Raw genomic sequence first — 16848 nt, 5'->3', positions numbered from 1 at the left:
TAGTCAAGATTTTTCTCAAATTTTATGTTTACAGCTTTCCAGTGCACTTACTGTATAATATAATTTCTCACAGTCATCTGAGTTTTGGTTTCATTCCCCTACTAGATTGCAAGCTCCCTGAAGTGAAGAAATGTGTCTTTTTTTTTAACCTTTTCATTTCCCTCAGAGCCTGATACAGAGCTCTACATATAGGAGGTAAACATAGCTGGTAAACGTCTATTCTATTGCTGTATTTTATTTCCCATAGTACTTAGTGTAGGACCCTGAAACATGTGTGCTTAATAGATTCTTCTTTAATTGGATTAATGAATGGAAGCAAGGAGCATTCTCAATAAACCAACTTCTGTCTTCCTTTTCTGCCTTTCTATTCCCAGGATCCAGTAGGAGCTGAGAGGTCCAGTTTATGATTTCTTGTACTGTGGCTGAATAGTTTTAATTAGGGATTCATAAATTTGCATAATTATTGAATTGTAACAACAAACCTAACCTATGATTAGTATTGTCAATGATACAAAAAAGGATGAAATGAGGAAATGCACACAGAGCATTTTGTAAAACTTCAAGAGCTATATAAATGCCTGCTAGAATTATTATTAATGATCACATGATGCTTGTGCTCTGGGAGCTTACAATCTAAACAAAATATAGATACTCAAAAGAGAGAATAATACCAGTATGCTAAGTTCATTCTAACCAAGTGCCAAATTAAGGGGCAAGCACTAAATTCTGAGGATGATCAGGAAAGCTAGAGATTAGTTTCATTGGTTAGAACTAATAGAAAGGTTTTATTAGCTGGACCCTGAAAGAGAGGTAGGAATTGTATAGATAGAGAGGAAATGGAGAGGAGAGGGAATCTAGGTAGAAGAAATAGCATAAGCAATAATATGGAGGTATGAAATATAGTAGGTGCAAGGAATGGTGAAGAGGTCTGCTAGCCTGGGGCAGAGGATGGGAATAATAGGAAATTAGGAAGGAACTGGTCCTACTTTTTAGTATCAGCATAAAGAGAGAGTAGCACGATATTCATGGGTTTTTTTCCTTCCCAACCCCTTCTTCAATCCTATGTAAGTAGTAGTGTACTACTCCATGTTTAACAACTGACTTTTTTGGGGAAAAAAGTGCCCACAATACACTTTTAACCTAATTTGTCCTATTAACAATTTCTTTATCACTTTCTTAAGTCAGATAATTAACAAAACTATAAATTAAACTCTGATTTTATTGTTTGCTTATTTCCAACTACAGGAATTCATATTCAAAATTTAACAGCCTACCTTGGATATAAGCCAGTAACATCAGTGACTCCTATTTGAACCCTTCAAAATATGACTTTAATCTATCCTATCCAGATCTATTAAATGTTACTATAATACAACCTAGATTTCATCAAATATCTATTCCCATCTTAGGAAATTTTATCTCTCATTTCCATTCCTTTGCATTGTCTGTACCCCATATCTAGAATGCTAAACCTCATTTCCACCATTTCTTTAAGGCTCAGCTCAGGTACCTTCTTCTGCAAAAAGCCCTTCTTGATAAATTCTTAGTTCTCCCTGCCTCCTAAATTACTTTGTATTTATTTTTATGTATCTTGTATTTACTTATTTAAAAAATCCCTCAGGTAGTATGGGAGTGTTCAGGGGCTCTTAGGGAGGCAGAATAGATACCCCTAGCGCCTTTTTCTCTTCACCCTTCTCCAAGGGAGACATCAATTCCTGCTGGGAGGGGAAACAGTAAGTTGGGGCCAGAGGCCACTCTGTTTTCTTCAGAAAGAAATGTTTACAGGCCAGAAATGTATCTCTCTACTCCCTTAGTGTTAGTCTAAGGGATACGATCAGGTTCAGGCTAATTTGGATTGTGATTTCTCATTATTGAGGGAAGGTACCCCAAGCTCTATATCTAAGACTTGTCCCCTTTTCTAAATAATATCAGTTTCAAAAAGAAAACACAATGAATAGCAAAGAAACCCATTTATTCAAACCACAGTAAAACAGAAACCATAGAAGGTACATATAGGATTCAATATGAGAGAGAGAGAGAGAGAGAGAGAGAGAGAGAGAGAGAGAGAGAGAGAGAGAGAGACTATTCTAGACTTAGATCTCACTCAAGGGGAAACTCTTCACAGTCTGTAGTATAGCAAGTAAGCTGTGGATAGGGGCATGATAAAAACTATCAAGCTCCTCCAATATCTTTCAAGAAGTTTTTTCTTAAGCAACCTAAAGGGGAGTTGGGCTCTTCCATCTTCTCTCTTGAAGTTGGATAAAAGAACCTGAAGTGACCGCAAAGCATCAGGCAACTGGAAGTTTGAAGAATCCTGCTGAAGACTGAAGAAGGTTGGAGCCTTCATCTTCCTTCAGTAAGGAAGGGGTCCCATGCTAATGGACTTTGGGACTAATGTTAGACTTCTCTGTCAACATCACTGGTCCTTTTTTTTTTAGCATCATTGGTTTTTTAAACTTGTTTTTATTCCCTCAGTATACTTATGCTTTGCTGTGAGGAACTGTAGTATATTGAATATTTAAGATGGCAGTTGTAAGACTCTCACATGTAGTTTTCTTATGTAAGAGCTGCTATTTTTGCTTGAGTTCTTTTCAAGTTCAAGGTCTAAGATGTCGTGAGACTAATGCATACATGAAAAAGGTACATTTTGCTTATTTTGCAAACATCATGATTCCCATATTCTGTAAGTTGGTTAAGTGACTTTTCTCTAACATGAAATTATTTTTAAATTTTCTTTTATCTGCACTAGCATAATGTCTAAAATTTCCTGGCACACCTAGTGAAACTTGCCTTATCACACTTTTTGAGACCATTGATCTGCATGTTGTATCCCTTGGTGGAAAGTAAGCTCCTTGAGAACAAAGATTGTTTCATTTTTGATTTTATATTCTCAGTGCTAGTCACTTTAGTAGTTCCTTACTAAATGTTTATTGAATTGGATTAAATTGAATTGAGGAAAACGAACTTGGAGTCTGTTCTTACCATATCCTCACTGCAGAACTACTAACCTAATTAACCCACTTTGCCTCCGATGACCCTAGACTTGAAAAAGCAAGTAGTGTTGGGAGGGTCCCAAGTTAGAACTGACTTTGGGACAAATGGGCATTTATGTTGATTGCTTATTATCTCTCAGGCCTGACACCTATTTCAAAGGTACCAGAATAGTAGGAGAAAGGGATTATGGAAATTCTATAATGAAAGGTGCCTTGTGGACAAGAAGACACAGCCTCTCAAGATACCTGCATTACTTACTATTCTGTTTCCTCCCAGAATTAGCTTTGCTGATCATAGGAGCAAAAAAATGATACCTTTTCCTTCTTAGCTGCATTGTTTCAGCAGTTTTTACTGCTTGGTTACATTGCTCTGAGCTTGGCAGAGGCAAAGCAAGTGACAATTTCTAAGTCTTCATTAAAATCTAAAGGAAGCTGAAAGAGTAGCTTACTTAGAACCAATCCTTAGTAGTACTAGCTTTCTCTGAAAAGCAAAACAAAACAAAACAAAAACCCCTAAACCCAGAAAGTCAATGTCTGTATATCTTATTAAAAAGCTTGTGCCACTCAGTATGAGACATCCCAGTGGACTCATTAAGTTCAAGATCAGCAATTACTCCTCTATCTCCTTCATACCGCCCCCCCCCCCAAATCCAGGCTGCCCAGAGCCCAGCCACCCCCTTCAGCTTCCTGCAGGAGCGAGAATTGTGCTGTGAGGAAACAGGATTGGCCAATAGGCATTAGGCCTGGCCAGTGGTGGAGAAATTTCTCTGGAGCTATAAAACACACTTGGGGCTCAGGAGTAAGAAAACATTCCACAATTGGTTCTCTCTCTCTCTCTCTCTCTCTCTCTCTCTCTCTCTCTCTCTCTCTGTATGTGTCTCTACACCATGTGTTTCTTCACAGCTGTAAACCCCAGGGCCTGCTGTGAGGTGGGAGCCAGCGCTGTAGGCTCAGGAAGGGAAAAAAGGGAGGGAAAAAATTCCAGATGCACATATGTTACAACTATTAGGGAGAACAGGGGTGGTGGAAAGCTAGGCCTAAGAAGGGGGGAGACAGGTGGCTGGGAACAGTGGTCTTAACTCAGCTTTCAGACCTCCTGTTTAAAGGTTCACAGGCAAGTTGAAGCCCAAGTTTTGGCATCAATGCAGGGGTATATAGAATGGGAGGGGAAAGAAGTAGGTGTGTGAGAACAGGGCAGGGGAGAGGAGCTGGGAGGACTCCTTGAAAGCCAACTGGCTTGGGGGTCAGTCTATGTAGGACCTAGCCTCCTGGGGATGATCCCTGCAAGCTGTGTTAAAGGGTTTCTAACTGTGCATGCCAGTAGAAGACAGGTATCCTTTCAATGAGGGAAAAACTTTGTCCTTCCTAGCATTGTCAAATTGCCCTGTGCTATCTGTAAGCAAAGAAAGATTTAGAGCATCAGATGTTGGAGTAAAGAATAACATAGCATGGAGAAGGGAGATTAGTGATCATTTAGTCCAACTCTAATTTTTCAGGTTTTTGCAAGGCAAGTGGGGTTAAGTGGCTTGCCCAAGGCCACACAGCTAGGCAATCATTACGTGTCTGAGACCAAATTTGAACCCAGGTACTCCTGACTCCAAGGCCAGTGCTTTATCTACTACACCACCTAGCTGCCCCTAACTCTTACTTTTCAAATGGAAAAACTGAAGCCCACAAAAGGGAAATGACTTGGACAGGGTCATGCAGTAAAAATAGGTTGACTGGAATTTGAACCCCAGTTCCTTGACTATAGAGTCAGTAATCTTTCTAAGACAGCAGAAGACTAAACTGGGGGTTGGAAGCGAATGATTGAAAGCAAAACTGGAAGTAGATTGATGAAAGGACAGAAATCAGAGTTTGGAGGTACCAGTGGTCAATGGGATATTCTAATTCACATCATGGAAAGCCAGAATCCAGCTGGAAAAACAGCCAGTACATAGCCTGCTTGTCTTTGCTGTTGGGAATATTTTTCTTTAGACTCACAATCAGACCCCAGGGGAAGACTTATGTTACTTCTCTATTCTTACCACCAGATGGCGCTTGGCCCAATGGGAATTTGCTTTGGGGAAGAACCCTTTAGTCCTGGAAGCCCGGCAAGGTTGGGAAGGGGACTTGTAGGGTGGTGAAGACTAATTGAACCTGTAGCAGTGGTCTGGAAGGATTCAGGAAAGGCCCATTCCAATTATGTATGCTGTTCTGAGTTGAACTCTGTTGCTTCTTGGCCCTATCACTTGGTCTTTCCCTCCCACTTTTTCCTTCTTCCCCCTCCATATTTCCTCTCCCCCCTTCTTTTCTCACCCCATGTCCACCAATGGGCCTGAGGATGTGTTTTATGGAGGTATAGAAATGCTTGGAATTTCTCAAACCTCGCTCCTGACTTTCAGGCAGTTGTCTGTCTGCCTTTCCCATTTTTAGCCTGGACCAGCTGTTCCATCTGTTTTCTTGGAATTCGGAGCTTTAGAGTTCTAGTCCCCTCTGATTTGGCCTTCACTGCCTTGTCCATATTAGATAGATGGAGACCTGGAGAGTCCCATGGGGATGCAGGTTTCCATAGGAGCTTTTGGATATCTTGACTGCCCATCAAGGACTGCCTAGGAGATGGTGATTATGCATGCCTTGTGATCTTTGGTCCTAAAGAGAAATCAGAAGGAATCAGGGTCAGAGTGTTCATTTTCTGACACCTTAGGACTACTATGAGAAGCACAGATTCATGGGATATCAGACCTGCTGAGGATCTTGGGATCTATCTAATGGGTTCTTAACCTTTTTATTTGTGCCATGGACTCTTTTGGAAATCTGGTGAAATCAGTGAACCCCTTTTCAGAATATTGTTTTTAAATGAATAAAATAAAATAGATAGGATTACAAAGAAAATAAAAGGTTAGTGAAACCAAAGATGTATTTTTTTTTCTCAACCAAATTCATAGGCTTCCTGAAATCTATCCCTAGTTGCCCCAGAGGAATTATTAAGAAATATTCCCCTCCCACTCTTCCAGAAAACAATCCTCTCATTTGACATAGAAGAAAACTGAGGGACTTGGAAACAAAGTTTCACAAGAAAGCTAATTAGTAGCAGTGAAACGAAAATTGTTATAAAAATGACTATTTCCTACTCACCTGGGCAAACCACTTACCATTTCTGACCCTGTTTCCTCATATGTAAAATGAAGTTACTGATTTCCTTGAAAAGTAGCATGATTAGAAATATGGTGTGTGTGTGTGTGTGTGTGTGTGTAAATCTGAATTTTGGTTTCCTCTGAGGCAAACTGGCACTAATAATGATTATTATATCTATTTCACAGGGTTTTGAGGCCCAGATTAGCTAATTTATATAAGAATTGTTCCTGTATCAATGATAGCTACTGTTATTCAAAATCTAATACTGGGATTTTTTGTTTTTAAGTGAGGGACCAGGTATCTGAGGTACTAGGGAACTAGACAAGGATTGGTCATTTGTAACCATTTATGCTTTACTGACAGACAAGTGGGACTAGACAGGGCTACATTGACGAGAGAACAGAAATCTAGACAAGAGTCTCTATCTAACTTCCTAAGAGAAAGATGCTGCCTAGGAAGAGGAATCCTTTGGGACACTAGAGAAAGGAGGGAAAGGGAGCCACGGATATTTTCAAAAGTGTCTGGGAGATTGCTTTTGCAAGCCCTCTGGGAAATCATTAACCTTTGCTTTTGTTATTCCAATCCTGGCCTCCCAGACAGGCTTGGATCCTGCCAAACCACCTGTGGACCTTATAAAATCCCAATGATTAGCTGGGGAAAACAATCTCAGTCACAGTTGCTGCTGTGGAAAGCATGATCCTCTTGGTGGCCTGTTGGCCACCTGGGTGAGCACCTGCCAACCTAGGCTTTCTCTCCTGGACTTGAAGACCTCTGTTACTGCAGGACTTCCAGAAAACGTTTTGGCTTTGGATTTTATCCCATCCTATGCTTACTCCCAAGGTGAAAGCTGTGATGGAGAGAAAACTTTCCCGATTCAAACGGAGAATAGACTATAGACTATAGAATTGGCTATGGTCATTTAAATAAATTCCCTTCCCCTAATTATCCCTATCCACTGGCAGGGCTTGACATTCTATTACTAGAGTTTCATGCTTTGGTAAAAGATTTTCCTCTGTTAAAAATGTAATATCCCTGATAAGAGAGATACTTCAGCTGTTTTTAGTTATTAAACATTTCAAAGAATATGAATTAAAAATGGGGAGAGACCTCTTTGCTCATCTTGGAAGAATGTGTTAAGCCACCATCTTTCTCCTCACTCAAATAATGGAGATTTTGGAAGGACATTGGTCAACTGGATAGAACCCAGAAGACAGTAATCAGAATTAAGAGCAATTAAGTGCAGTTGGAAAGACCAATTTAGACTCAATGTGATGGAAAACTTCAAAACAAATAGAATAGTCTGAAAGTTGAATAGGTTGCCTTGGTAAGGAGGGGTTCACTGACATTGGTGGTGTACAAGTAGTAGCTAGATGACCATTTTGGGGGGGATGTCATAGACAAATTCCTGCTGGAGTATGGGTTGGACTAGTGGACCCCCCCAAGATCCCTGCCAACTTAGAGATTCTGTGAGCTGATTTCATTTCAAATGAACTAAAAACTCCTAACAGTTTTAGAGCAAGAGGCGGAGATATTGGTGATTACTTGGACAAACTTCCTCATTTATCATATGAGTCCTAGGGATGTGATGTGATCTACTTAAGTCTTCACAACAAGTTATTGGTAATTAATTCTAGGACACTGCAGGACCAGTCCTTCTGGGAATGACTTCACTCATTGCTCATGTTCTCATGGGGCTGCATATCTGGCAGTATCCAGACCACAGACTAGAGAAAAATCAATGGCGCAAAGTTGACTTTGGGCAGAGACTGGAAATTGTGAGTGTGAGCCAAAGTGGATTTACAACCCATTTCTGTAAATACTCTTTTTGGGTATCTACTCCCAGATTTGGGCAGCCTGGGTTTTGGAGGCCAGTCCCATGTCTCTTCATTGGGTGAATTTTGATAGTCCTGGGGTTGTTCCTGCCTAGACTGGGTAGAGCACTCTCCAATATCTAGCTGTTCCTATCTTTTAGTGACCAGGACATGATCATTTTTTTTGCTCCTTCACCCAGGCATATACTCAACTTATAGACCACTGATTCTCATCTATAATGAGACAGTGATGTCACCCAGGACTCCAGAAAAACTTTCAGATCTCCTGGAGGGAAGTCCCTGTCCTGCTCTCTGCCTATGTCATTTGGATACCTTAATCAATTCCTTGGGTTGTGTTCTCTATCATCATGGCCTTTATTTTCTAGAGCTGGAAGAAATCTCTGATTGAAAAAAATTGGGGAGTCCAATTGAACACAAAGTGAGTGAGAGCAAGTTTTTGAATGGCTAAAATTTGATTCATTCTTCTTTAATAATAGAAGTCTTGGAATACCTTAGTATCAGGATATGGAGTAGAATTTAGGTTTCCTGACTCAGTCCAGGGCACATTCCTCTCTACTCCATTCATTGCTTTGATTGAGCGGTTAGAGAACAAGTAACAAGTAAGAGAACAAGCACACTAAGTTGTGTAATCTTTTTTTTTTCCATTTAATAGATTTATTTACAAAGGCATGCACTATGGTAAATAGTTTGCTTATTCCATTCTTCAAAACTGCTTTAATAGGTTGTTTTTCTTCTGTAAGTCTGATTTCTGATTAGGAGGATTTTATTTCTTAAGCAGCTGATGTCTTACTATAAAGAAAGGTGCAGAAAATCTAGATCCAAAGAATACAGCCATCATTGCTAGCAACCGCCATTTGTTTTCCACTGAAAAGGGCAGGTTCTTTCCTGGGCCCTCCTCATAGTGGCTCCTGTGAACCAAGGAGGTGGAGAACCTACGCAGGTTCTGCCCCAACATGATGCTGCCGAGGGCTCTGCAACCGCCGGAGGGAGAGATGGCTGCCAGGCGCCTCCTCAATTGTGTAGTCTTGGTGCTCAGCACTATGAGAAGTCAGAGAATGGGGCAAAGTTATTATAGGCTTATTCTGGAGGAAGTCTTCCTATTACTCTACCTAGATTCAAAATGCCACTTGGTTCATTGTTTCCTTGTTGTTTCTACTGGACATACCCGGAAGAGGAGTACCTAACTATCCTAGGAGAGACCAGGGAATTTTGAGGTCTACATTTATTACTATCTGAATGCTTCAGCTCAGGATGAACTCCTCTCCTTTTCTTAAAATTTATTTTTCAGGGTGGCTAGGTGGTGCAGTGGATAGAGCACAAGCCCTGGAGTCAGGAGTTCAAATCTGGCCTCAGACACTTAATAACCACCTAGCTGCCTGGCCTTGGGCAAGTCACTTAACCCCATTGACTTGCAAAAAAAAGGAAATAATAAAGTAAATTTATTTTTTTAACTACATAAAACTGTAGCTTTAAAGTCATTTTATCCTGTAAAGTTTTGGATTTTACATTTGCTCTCCATCTCTCCCTCCCTTTCCCTCCTCCCCACAGCAGAAAACAATCCAACATAGGCCTTACTTGTATAATCATGATAAAGTATAGATCAATGTGAACTCTACTCTTGAAGGTCCCTAGAGCACTCTATCTGGAGCTCTCCTTCACCTCTAGCATATTCTATCTTCTATATTTAGGCTTATTCCTTTTTCCAACTGTAGACGTCTTAAGGGAAGACATCATGTACCTTTTCCTCTTTGTGTGACCTACAGCCCAGACCAGTTTCCCTAGACTCTGAGTTCATATGGACCAGGTACACTCTTGGGGAATTTGCCCAGAGACAGTTTTTCTCTTTGGTTCTTTGCCATCCCCAGGAATACTGTAGGAAAAAATTCTATAAATATACTCATGATATAGTTCTATCTAGGTTTCCCCAAAAGGGGATAAAAAGATCTTTAACTGTCACACATGTATCTAAGTATTAAAGATATATTAGGCATGTGACTGATTTTATTCCTCCCACCCAGGAAATGCATGATGCAAAATATTTATAGGAACCCATGAAGTGATGTAGAATCAACTAAGGCATTTCCATAACTTCTCACACATCCTTTAGAGAGCAAACATTTCCTTTCATTCAATTAGGGCCCCAAGATAAAATAGTCCCTTCCCAAAAGACCTATCCTGGTCATGTAACTCTTGGCAATAAAAGGGATGGGTGACAACATCCAGATCTTTTGATCTCCTACTACTGGTCCTTCAACTACAAGAGACACATTGGCAATCTCCTTTTCCTTAATGGACACAGTTAGGGAAATCTTCCTTGATGAGGCTAATGACCAAACTCTAGTTTCAAGATGCTTGCCTTAACCCTCACTGCCTCAGTGTGGGACTAGCTACACTTTTTTCTCTTCAAACTTCTCTGGTACCATAAATAGGGTTTAAGTGTCCAGACTTTGCCATTGGTTCAACACTGATTGTGTTCCTCCAATTTTAGGGGTTTTCTGTACCCCTAACTCACTTAACAATCAGATTAGTTTTAGCAAAGGTTTAACATAGAATAAGCCTTCAAGGTATAAGAAGACATTTACAAACATCTCTTCTCCACATGTAGATATATGTATCCTTTCTTATATCAGTATCTGCAGAGGAGAGAGGGATTATATTCACAGTTTAGCTTAGTTCCTATGTAGCATAGTCCCACACTTGTGTCTCCATACCCTAGCTTCCCAGGCCTTCATTGCTGGGTTGGCAGCAACATCTGACCTGGAACTCTGTCTCCATTGTTCTTGTGGCTTGAGCTTTTGGGTCCAGTGGCTTTACTGCTTGTGTTTACAACTGAGAAGGATAAACAAAAGAGATCTAACTCCCAAGTCTGTTTCTTGGGGTCCCAGGAGTTAAAAGGAAAAGATGAAATGTAACCTTTCTACCCTACTCAGCTCAGTGTGGTATACCCATGTTAGGAGTGAATAGCACCTTCACCCTGGCCCCTATTTTACCTCTTTAGTGCTGTTGGGAAGAGAGTGAGACTCTCCTAAACTGGGAGTTTTAAAGATTCAGAGTCTCCCGGGCTCCTGAGGCAATGCCTGTTCATGAGGTTGGGAATACAGAATGCCCTCTCCCAGAAGTAGATCCTTCTAATCTCCCACATGAGGACCTCCATCTTCCATGATGTGGGCATGTGCAATGCCCTATTTCACTATAATTTAGATTTATTCACCAGGTAATCCCTAAGGTTAGGGTCTTTCCTCTTAGGCTGCATGAAATTATGTGACTTCCTTTACTATGTGCTTTTTCAGTGACCTGACTACTGCTATTTTATTGGGCAAGGGAAGTTCATTCTCAGGCATTCTAATTTCTTAATGGTATCCCTAAAAGGAAGCAAAAAATCAGAAGCATCCAGAAATTTGAGATCTCTGAACTACCCTTCTAAACTACTTTGGCAATCAAAACATTTAATTCACTCCATTTCTCCTGAAAGCCATCATTAACTACTCCTGGCAAAAGGAAGAGGAAAGGGAGATAGCCTACTTCACTCTTCCATTTTGTCTCATTCTGCAAGAAGGTGCAAGGAAAAAAGATGAAGAAATGCTGAAAAGAAAGAGGGCCTCATTATTTTGTTTTATCTAGACCTTGAAGAGGCTACTCTAGCAAGTTTATTTCCCAAACTCTCAGTTGTCATTGAACTTGGAGGAAGCACCAATCCCTGAGGACCAATCAATAAACATTCAATCAATAAACATTTATTGAACACCTATATGCTAGGTATTGTGCTAAGTGGTGAGGATACAAAAAGAGGCAAAAGACAGTTCCTCCTCTCAAGCAACTTCCAATTTAATGGGGAAGATAACATGAAAATTAATATATATATAGCAAATTATATATATATATATGATAAATAGAAAATAATTAGAAAAAGAAAAGCATTGGAATCGAGAACTTTCCAACATTCAGCTGCCTCATCAAATAAACATTTGCTTCTGAAATCTCACCAAGTTCTTTGGGGGAACACACCACATCCATCAGGATCCAACAGACCCCACCTCTCCCCTGTATGTACTGTACTGAATATAGTATTTTGAACATAAGGAATGCTGTCTGACTCCTTGCCAAATTGACCAATGTCCTTGAGGTTTAGAAACAAATCCCTGAGGATTTTCTTATTTCTTCTCCAACCACTCTCCATGCCCCCTCCATCCCCCCCAAACTTCAGTGGGTCAGGAAATTCAAACTGATTCAATTTGTTCTGCTGAGGAGATGAATCAAAGTCTGGTAATTAGGGGTTAGGACAGTTAGGTAGCACAGTAGATAGAGTACCAGACCTGCAGTCAGGAAGACTCATATCCTTGAGTTCAAATATGAGCTCAGACACTTATTAGCTGTGTGACCCTGGGCAAGTCACTTAACCCTATTTGCCTTAGTTTCCTCATCTGTAAATTGGAGAAGAAAAATGGCAAACCACTCTAAGTTCTTTGCCCAAAAAAACAAAAACAAAAACAAACCACCCAAATGGGGTCACAGAGAGTCAGTCATGATTGAAAAACTGAATAATGACAGTAAAAATTATGGATTGACCCAGCTCTAGAAGGGGAGGCTAAGTTGAATTCTTCAGGGGTCTCAGTTACAGTTTCCTATCCCCCAAAGGGCTTTCAGCCATAGGTAGGGTCCCAGTAATGACTCTAGGTCTGGAGTTCACCTATCAGAATTATAGGATTGAAATCTTCCTGGCCTGGCATCAGGGGATTGTAACTCTGACCAGATAAAGCTCTGCTGGCTGTTCTGATGAGGGTCAGACCAGGTGACTGAACAACTCCTTGGCAGTAGCCTCAGCACATGATGTACAGAGCCAGGCATTAGCCTCGTTGTGTTATGGCTTCTGGGTAGCATTACCACCTGGTCAGGACAGGGCCTGCTGGGACTGGTCAGCCCATCTACTTCAGGCATTAATCCTTCCACAACCTTGTCCAGCTCAGAGCACTGAGCCTTCAGGGACACATACAGAGCACAGCTCCTTCCATTGCTTAATTGGCCATGTCTCTGTTACTCTGTTCCTTCCCTCCTCCCTCTGGGACTTTCCATTTTTAGTTAAGCAACCTCCTTGAATCTGACACTTGGTCTTTCCTGGATATTTTTCTCTCACCTTGGTTTTGCTATCATCCTCTTTCTACTATTTAAAGTATGGTTTCTCTAGGGTGAAAAATTCAGATCTCTTCCCTAATATACTGTATCTCTCATTTACTATCTCTTTCTGGACTTCTTTCTCTTTTTCTATCTCAAACTTTTGAGAAAGCTTTATGGTCCAGTGTGATACTTGTCTAAAGAGACCCTCAAGTATGATGTTCTGGGCCTGTTATCCTACTACCATTGTAGATAGAGCCTTGGAATTGGAATCTAGAAGATCTGAGTTCAAATCCTTTTATCAGCATAAAATAGACATTTCCTAGCTGGGCAACCTTGGATAAATCACTTGAACTCAGATTCCTTAGCTATAAAACACAATAGTGGTATTTATCTTTCAGGGTTGTTGTGAGGTTCAAATGAAATAATATTTCTAAAGCATTTAACACTTAATAGGTACTTAAATGGCTATTACCTTCCTTTCTCAGTGAAGGAGAAGCTCCCCCAGAAATGTGTGATATACCACTGTGTCTATTCAGACTAACCCTTTGTAATCTGGGAGAGAGGAGCTGATCCCAAAGTCCTTGGTAAGGACAGGTACATATGCATACAGACCCCTGCTCTGGGGCATTCTCCTCAATGATGTGAGATTATAAAAGAGATAGAAGGAGACTGAGACTATAAGATACTGTGTCTGCCCCCAAGGCTGGAGGGAAATTCACTTTGTCTCTGGTTTACAAATTTCATATTCTTCATAGGAAGAAAGAAGGAAGAATATTGCCTCCATCACTCTCCTGTTTCCTGTCTTGTAGCCCTAGGAGGAAGTTGAAGAAGAGATCTAGACATTAATGGGAAGGACCATCTTGAAGAAAGAGTCAACTAATTTTCCTAACGTCCTGCTTTACGTGTGGCATTCTTTATGCTCCTTAAATCAATTTCAGTGATTTCCTATAGCCTAACTCCTTCAAGAATTAGGATTTAGGAATTTGGAATAGGTTGCCTTTTCCCCAACAACTTTACTTGAAACTGATTGCTTTTGTTATTCTGAAGACCCGGGGACCTACTGTCTCTCCCACTCTTATGGCATTTAGCCTAGAAAAATTTATTTCTCATTTATGTGCATCTCTTGTCTTTTCAGTAGTACAGCAGTAGTTAATTCCTGGAAGATAGGGGTTTGTTCTACATTTTTGTATCCCCTGGGATTCAGCAGATATGTAGCTAATGCTTAGTAAATATTTATTAATTGGGTGACAGAAGAATTGGTCTACTGTCCACTCTTGGTCTCTAAGATCATTCACATTGGAAAGATAACAACCAGTGGGGGATCCCTTCCCCTCTCAAATCCAAAGAACAAAGAGCTTCCAATGAATGTGTCCATAATACAAAGGGTCTTTGGCACATATATAAATGACTAACAGTTCTATTAATAATCTTGGAATTATTAATTATTATTATATTATTTAATTATATCACATATCCTAATAATTATTAATTAATGATATGGGAATCTATTAATAACCTTGTCAAGAGAGTTCTAGTGGCTTGAGGCTTATGCAATGAGATAGTAGGCTGAACTGGGAAGATGAACTTCAAGGTCTAATTTCCAAGACATCTGCCTACCAGGATATGCACTGTCCTTCTGGGAGCTGCAAAAAGATTCAGGGACTGTTTTTCCTGGTCTGCCATCCAAGGAAATGCATCCTGAAACATCCAGGCCTAGGTTAAAGTTGCCTAGGCAGCACTCAGGCTTTGATAAGAGGGTGGATCTTTGCAAAGATTTAGCACAAGTGTTAAGTCCAGGTCCATATAAATTTGCACTGAGATTTTGTTAACTTCTGAGCAAGTATTTTAGATTGGAACAATCTCAAAGGACATCTAGTTCAGTGCCTTCATTTTGTAGTTGAGAAAATTGAGACTTAGGGAAAGTTAAGTGACTTGCCAATGGTCAACTAGTCAATAAGCATTTATGAAATTCCATGATGGGAACTGTCCTAAGTACTGAGGATACAAAGTAAGACCCAAACAGTCTTTGAACTCATGGAGCTCACATTCTAGTGGTGGAGACACCATATAAATAACCAGGTATAAACAAGTTAGATACAAACTATATGAAAGGCAATAAGATAGGAAACCTCTCGCAGAATATAGGATTTTAGATGAATCTTGAGCAAAGTCAGGGAAATAAAGAGGAGAAAAACAAAGGGGGCAGAATAGATTGTACAATGGCATGGCAATGGGAGATGGAGTGTCATGTTAGAAAAACTACAGAAATACTAGGATTGTAGAAGGGAGTAAAGTGAAAGAAGTAGAGAAAAGGATGTGAAGGGCTTTCAAAGTCAGAGAATTTTATATCTGATCCCAGAAGAAATCTGATCCTAGATCAGTCAGGTGGCACAGAGGATAGCGTGTTGGACCTGGAGTAAGGAAACTCTTCTGAGATCAAATCTAGCCTCAGATACTTACTAGCTGGGTGACCTTGGGCAAGTCACTTAATTCTGTCTCAGTTTCCTCATCTGTCAAATGAGCTGGAGAAGGAAATGGCAAACTATTCTCTTTGTCAAGAAAACAAATGGGGTCACAAAGAGTTGGATAAAACTAAACTGAGCAAACAACAATAACAGCAGAAGCATTAGAGAATCATTAGAACAGACAGGTGACAAGATCAGATCTACATATTAGAAAAATCTTGTCAGTTGAGTGAAGAATGGCTTGGAGGTAGGAGACATAAGGCCAGGAGATCAATGAAAAGACTCCTAGAAAAGTAGTTCATGTGTGTGATAATAAAGGCTTGAACTAAGGTGTAAGTGGAAAGAAAGACAAAATTTAGAAGAGATCCTGGAAGCCAAAAAAGACAAGATTTGGTAACTGATTGGATATTTGGAGAGTATGAAAGAAAGATGTGAATGTTACTAAGGTGAGCCTGGATTGTTGGGAATATGATGGTGTCCTTGACAGTAATGGGGAAGTTCAGAAGAGGGCAGGGTTGTTTTGGGGTATGATCATGAGGTCCTCTTTGTTTATATTGAATTTGAGATGTTCTTGGGACACATCTAGTTCAAAATGTCCAAAAAGTAGTTGGTGATATTTTTACTGAATCAGGATAAATACACACACACACACATACACATCCATCCATCCATCCATACACCCTCCCTGTAGATTATATATATGAATATTATATATGTATATATGTCAATATAATATATGTACATATTGTGTAAATCTACATAAAGATTAAAATTGAACCTAAGGGAATTGATGAGATTACTGAGTGAGATTATGCAGAATGAAAAGAAGGTTTTACTAGTAGTAAGATTCTGAGGAGGAATTTGAATGCAGAACCTCTGACTTCAGAGCCAAGACTTTTTCACTATTCCATGTATGAGCTTAAATAGGTAGAAAGTGCAGAAATAGGATTGGAAACCCAGGTCTCTTGACTCCAAATCCATCAATCTTCACTGCACTAAGCTATCATTCTATTTGGTTTAACAGAGCATCTGGCATGTAATAGGAACTTAATAAACACTTCTTGATTTGACTTGATTTTATTTCTGGGCAGATGGCATGAAGGGACTCCAAGATCTTGAAGGGCTCTTGGGTCCTTCTTGTACACTTTACTCTTAACTCTACTAAATCTTTAGAAACCACTCCTAGATTAAACAGCAAATGCCTTCTAGAAGGTCAGAATGGAGTGGGATTTGGGAATGTGTAGGCTGGAAATGACTTAGGGGGGTTATATTTGTCTATCATTGGGAAGAAGGATTAGTTTGTTCTGTTTGGCCCCAAGAGGGAAGAAC

At 40.0% G+C, this 16848-nt stretch overlaps 1 protein-coding gene and 1 pseudogene across 1 annotated transcript in view; both read right to left on the bottom strand.

Annotated features, from left to right (window-relative positions):
* Nucleotides 1-12820, bottom strand: part of MYMK (myomaker, myoblast fusion factor) — a 32251-nt gene extending 19431 nt beyond the window's left edge. The window contains 3 exon segments of the mRNA XM_074227696.1: nucleotides 12630-12708; nucleotides 12711-12780; nucleotides 12782-12820. Of these exon segments, the coding sequence (XP_074083797.1) occupies nucleotides 12630-12708; nucleotides 12711-12780; nucleotides 12782-12820 (188 nt within the window).
* LOC141516685 (cytochrome c oxidase subunit 7C, mitochondrial pseudogene) lies at nucleotides 8706-8897 on the bottom strand (annotated as a pseudogene).
* Nucleotides 12821-16848: the final 4028 nt, after the last annotated feature.

Source organism: Macrotis lagotis, chromosome 1 (assembly GCF_037893015.1).
Source record: "Macrotis lagotis isolate mMagLag1 chromosome 1, bilby.v1.9.chrom.fasta, whole genome shotgun sequence".
Taxonomy (NCBI): Eukaryota; Metazoa; Chordata; class Mammalia; order Peramelemorphia; family Peramelidae; genus Macrotis; species Macrotis lagotis.
This window is presented reverse-complemented; position numbering and strand designations above follow the sequence as displayed.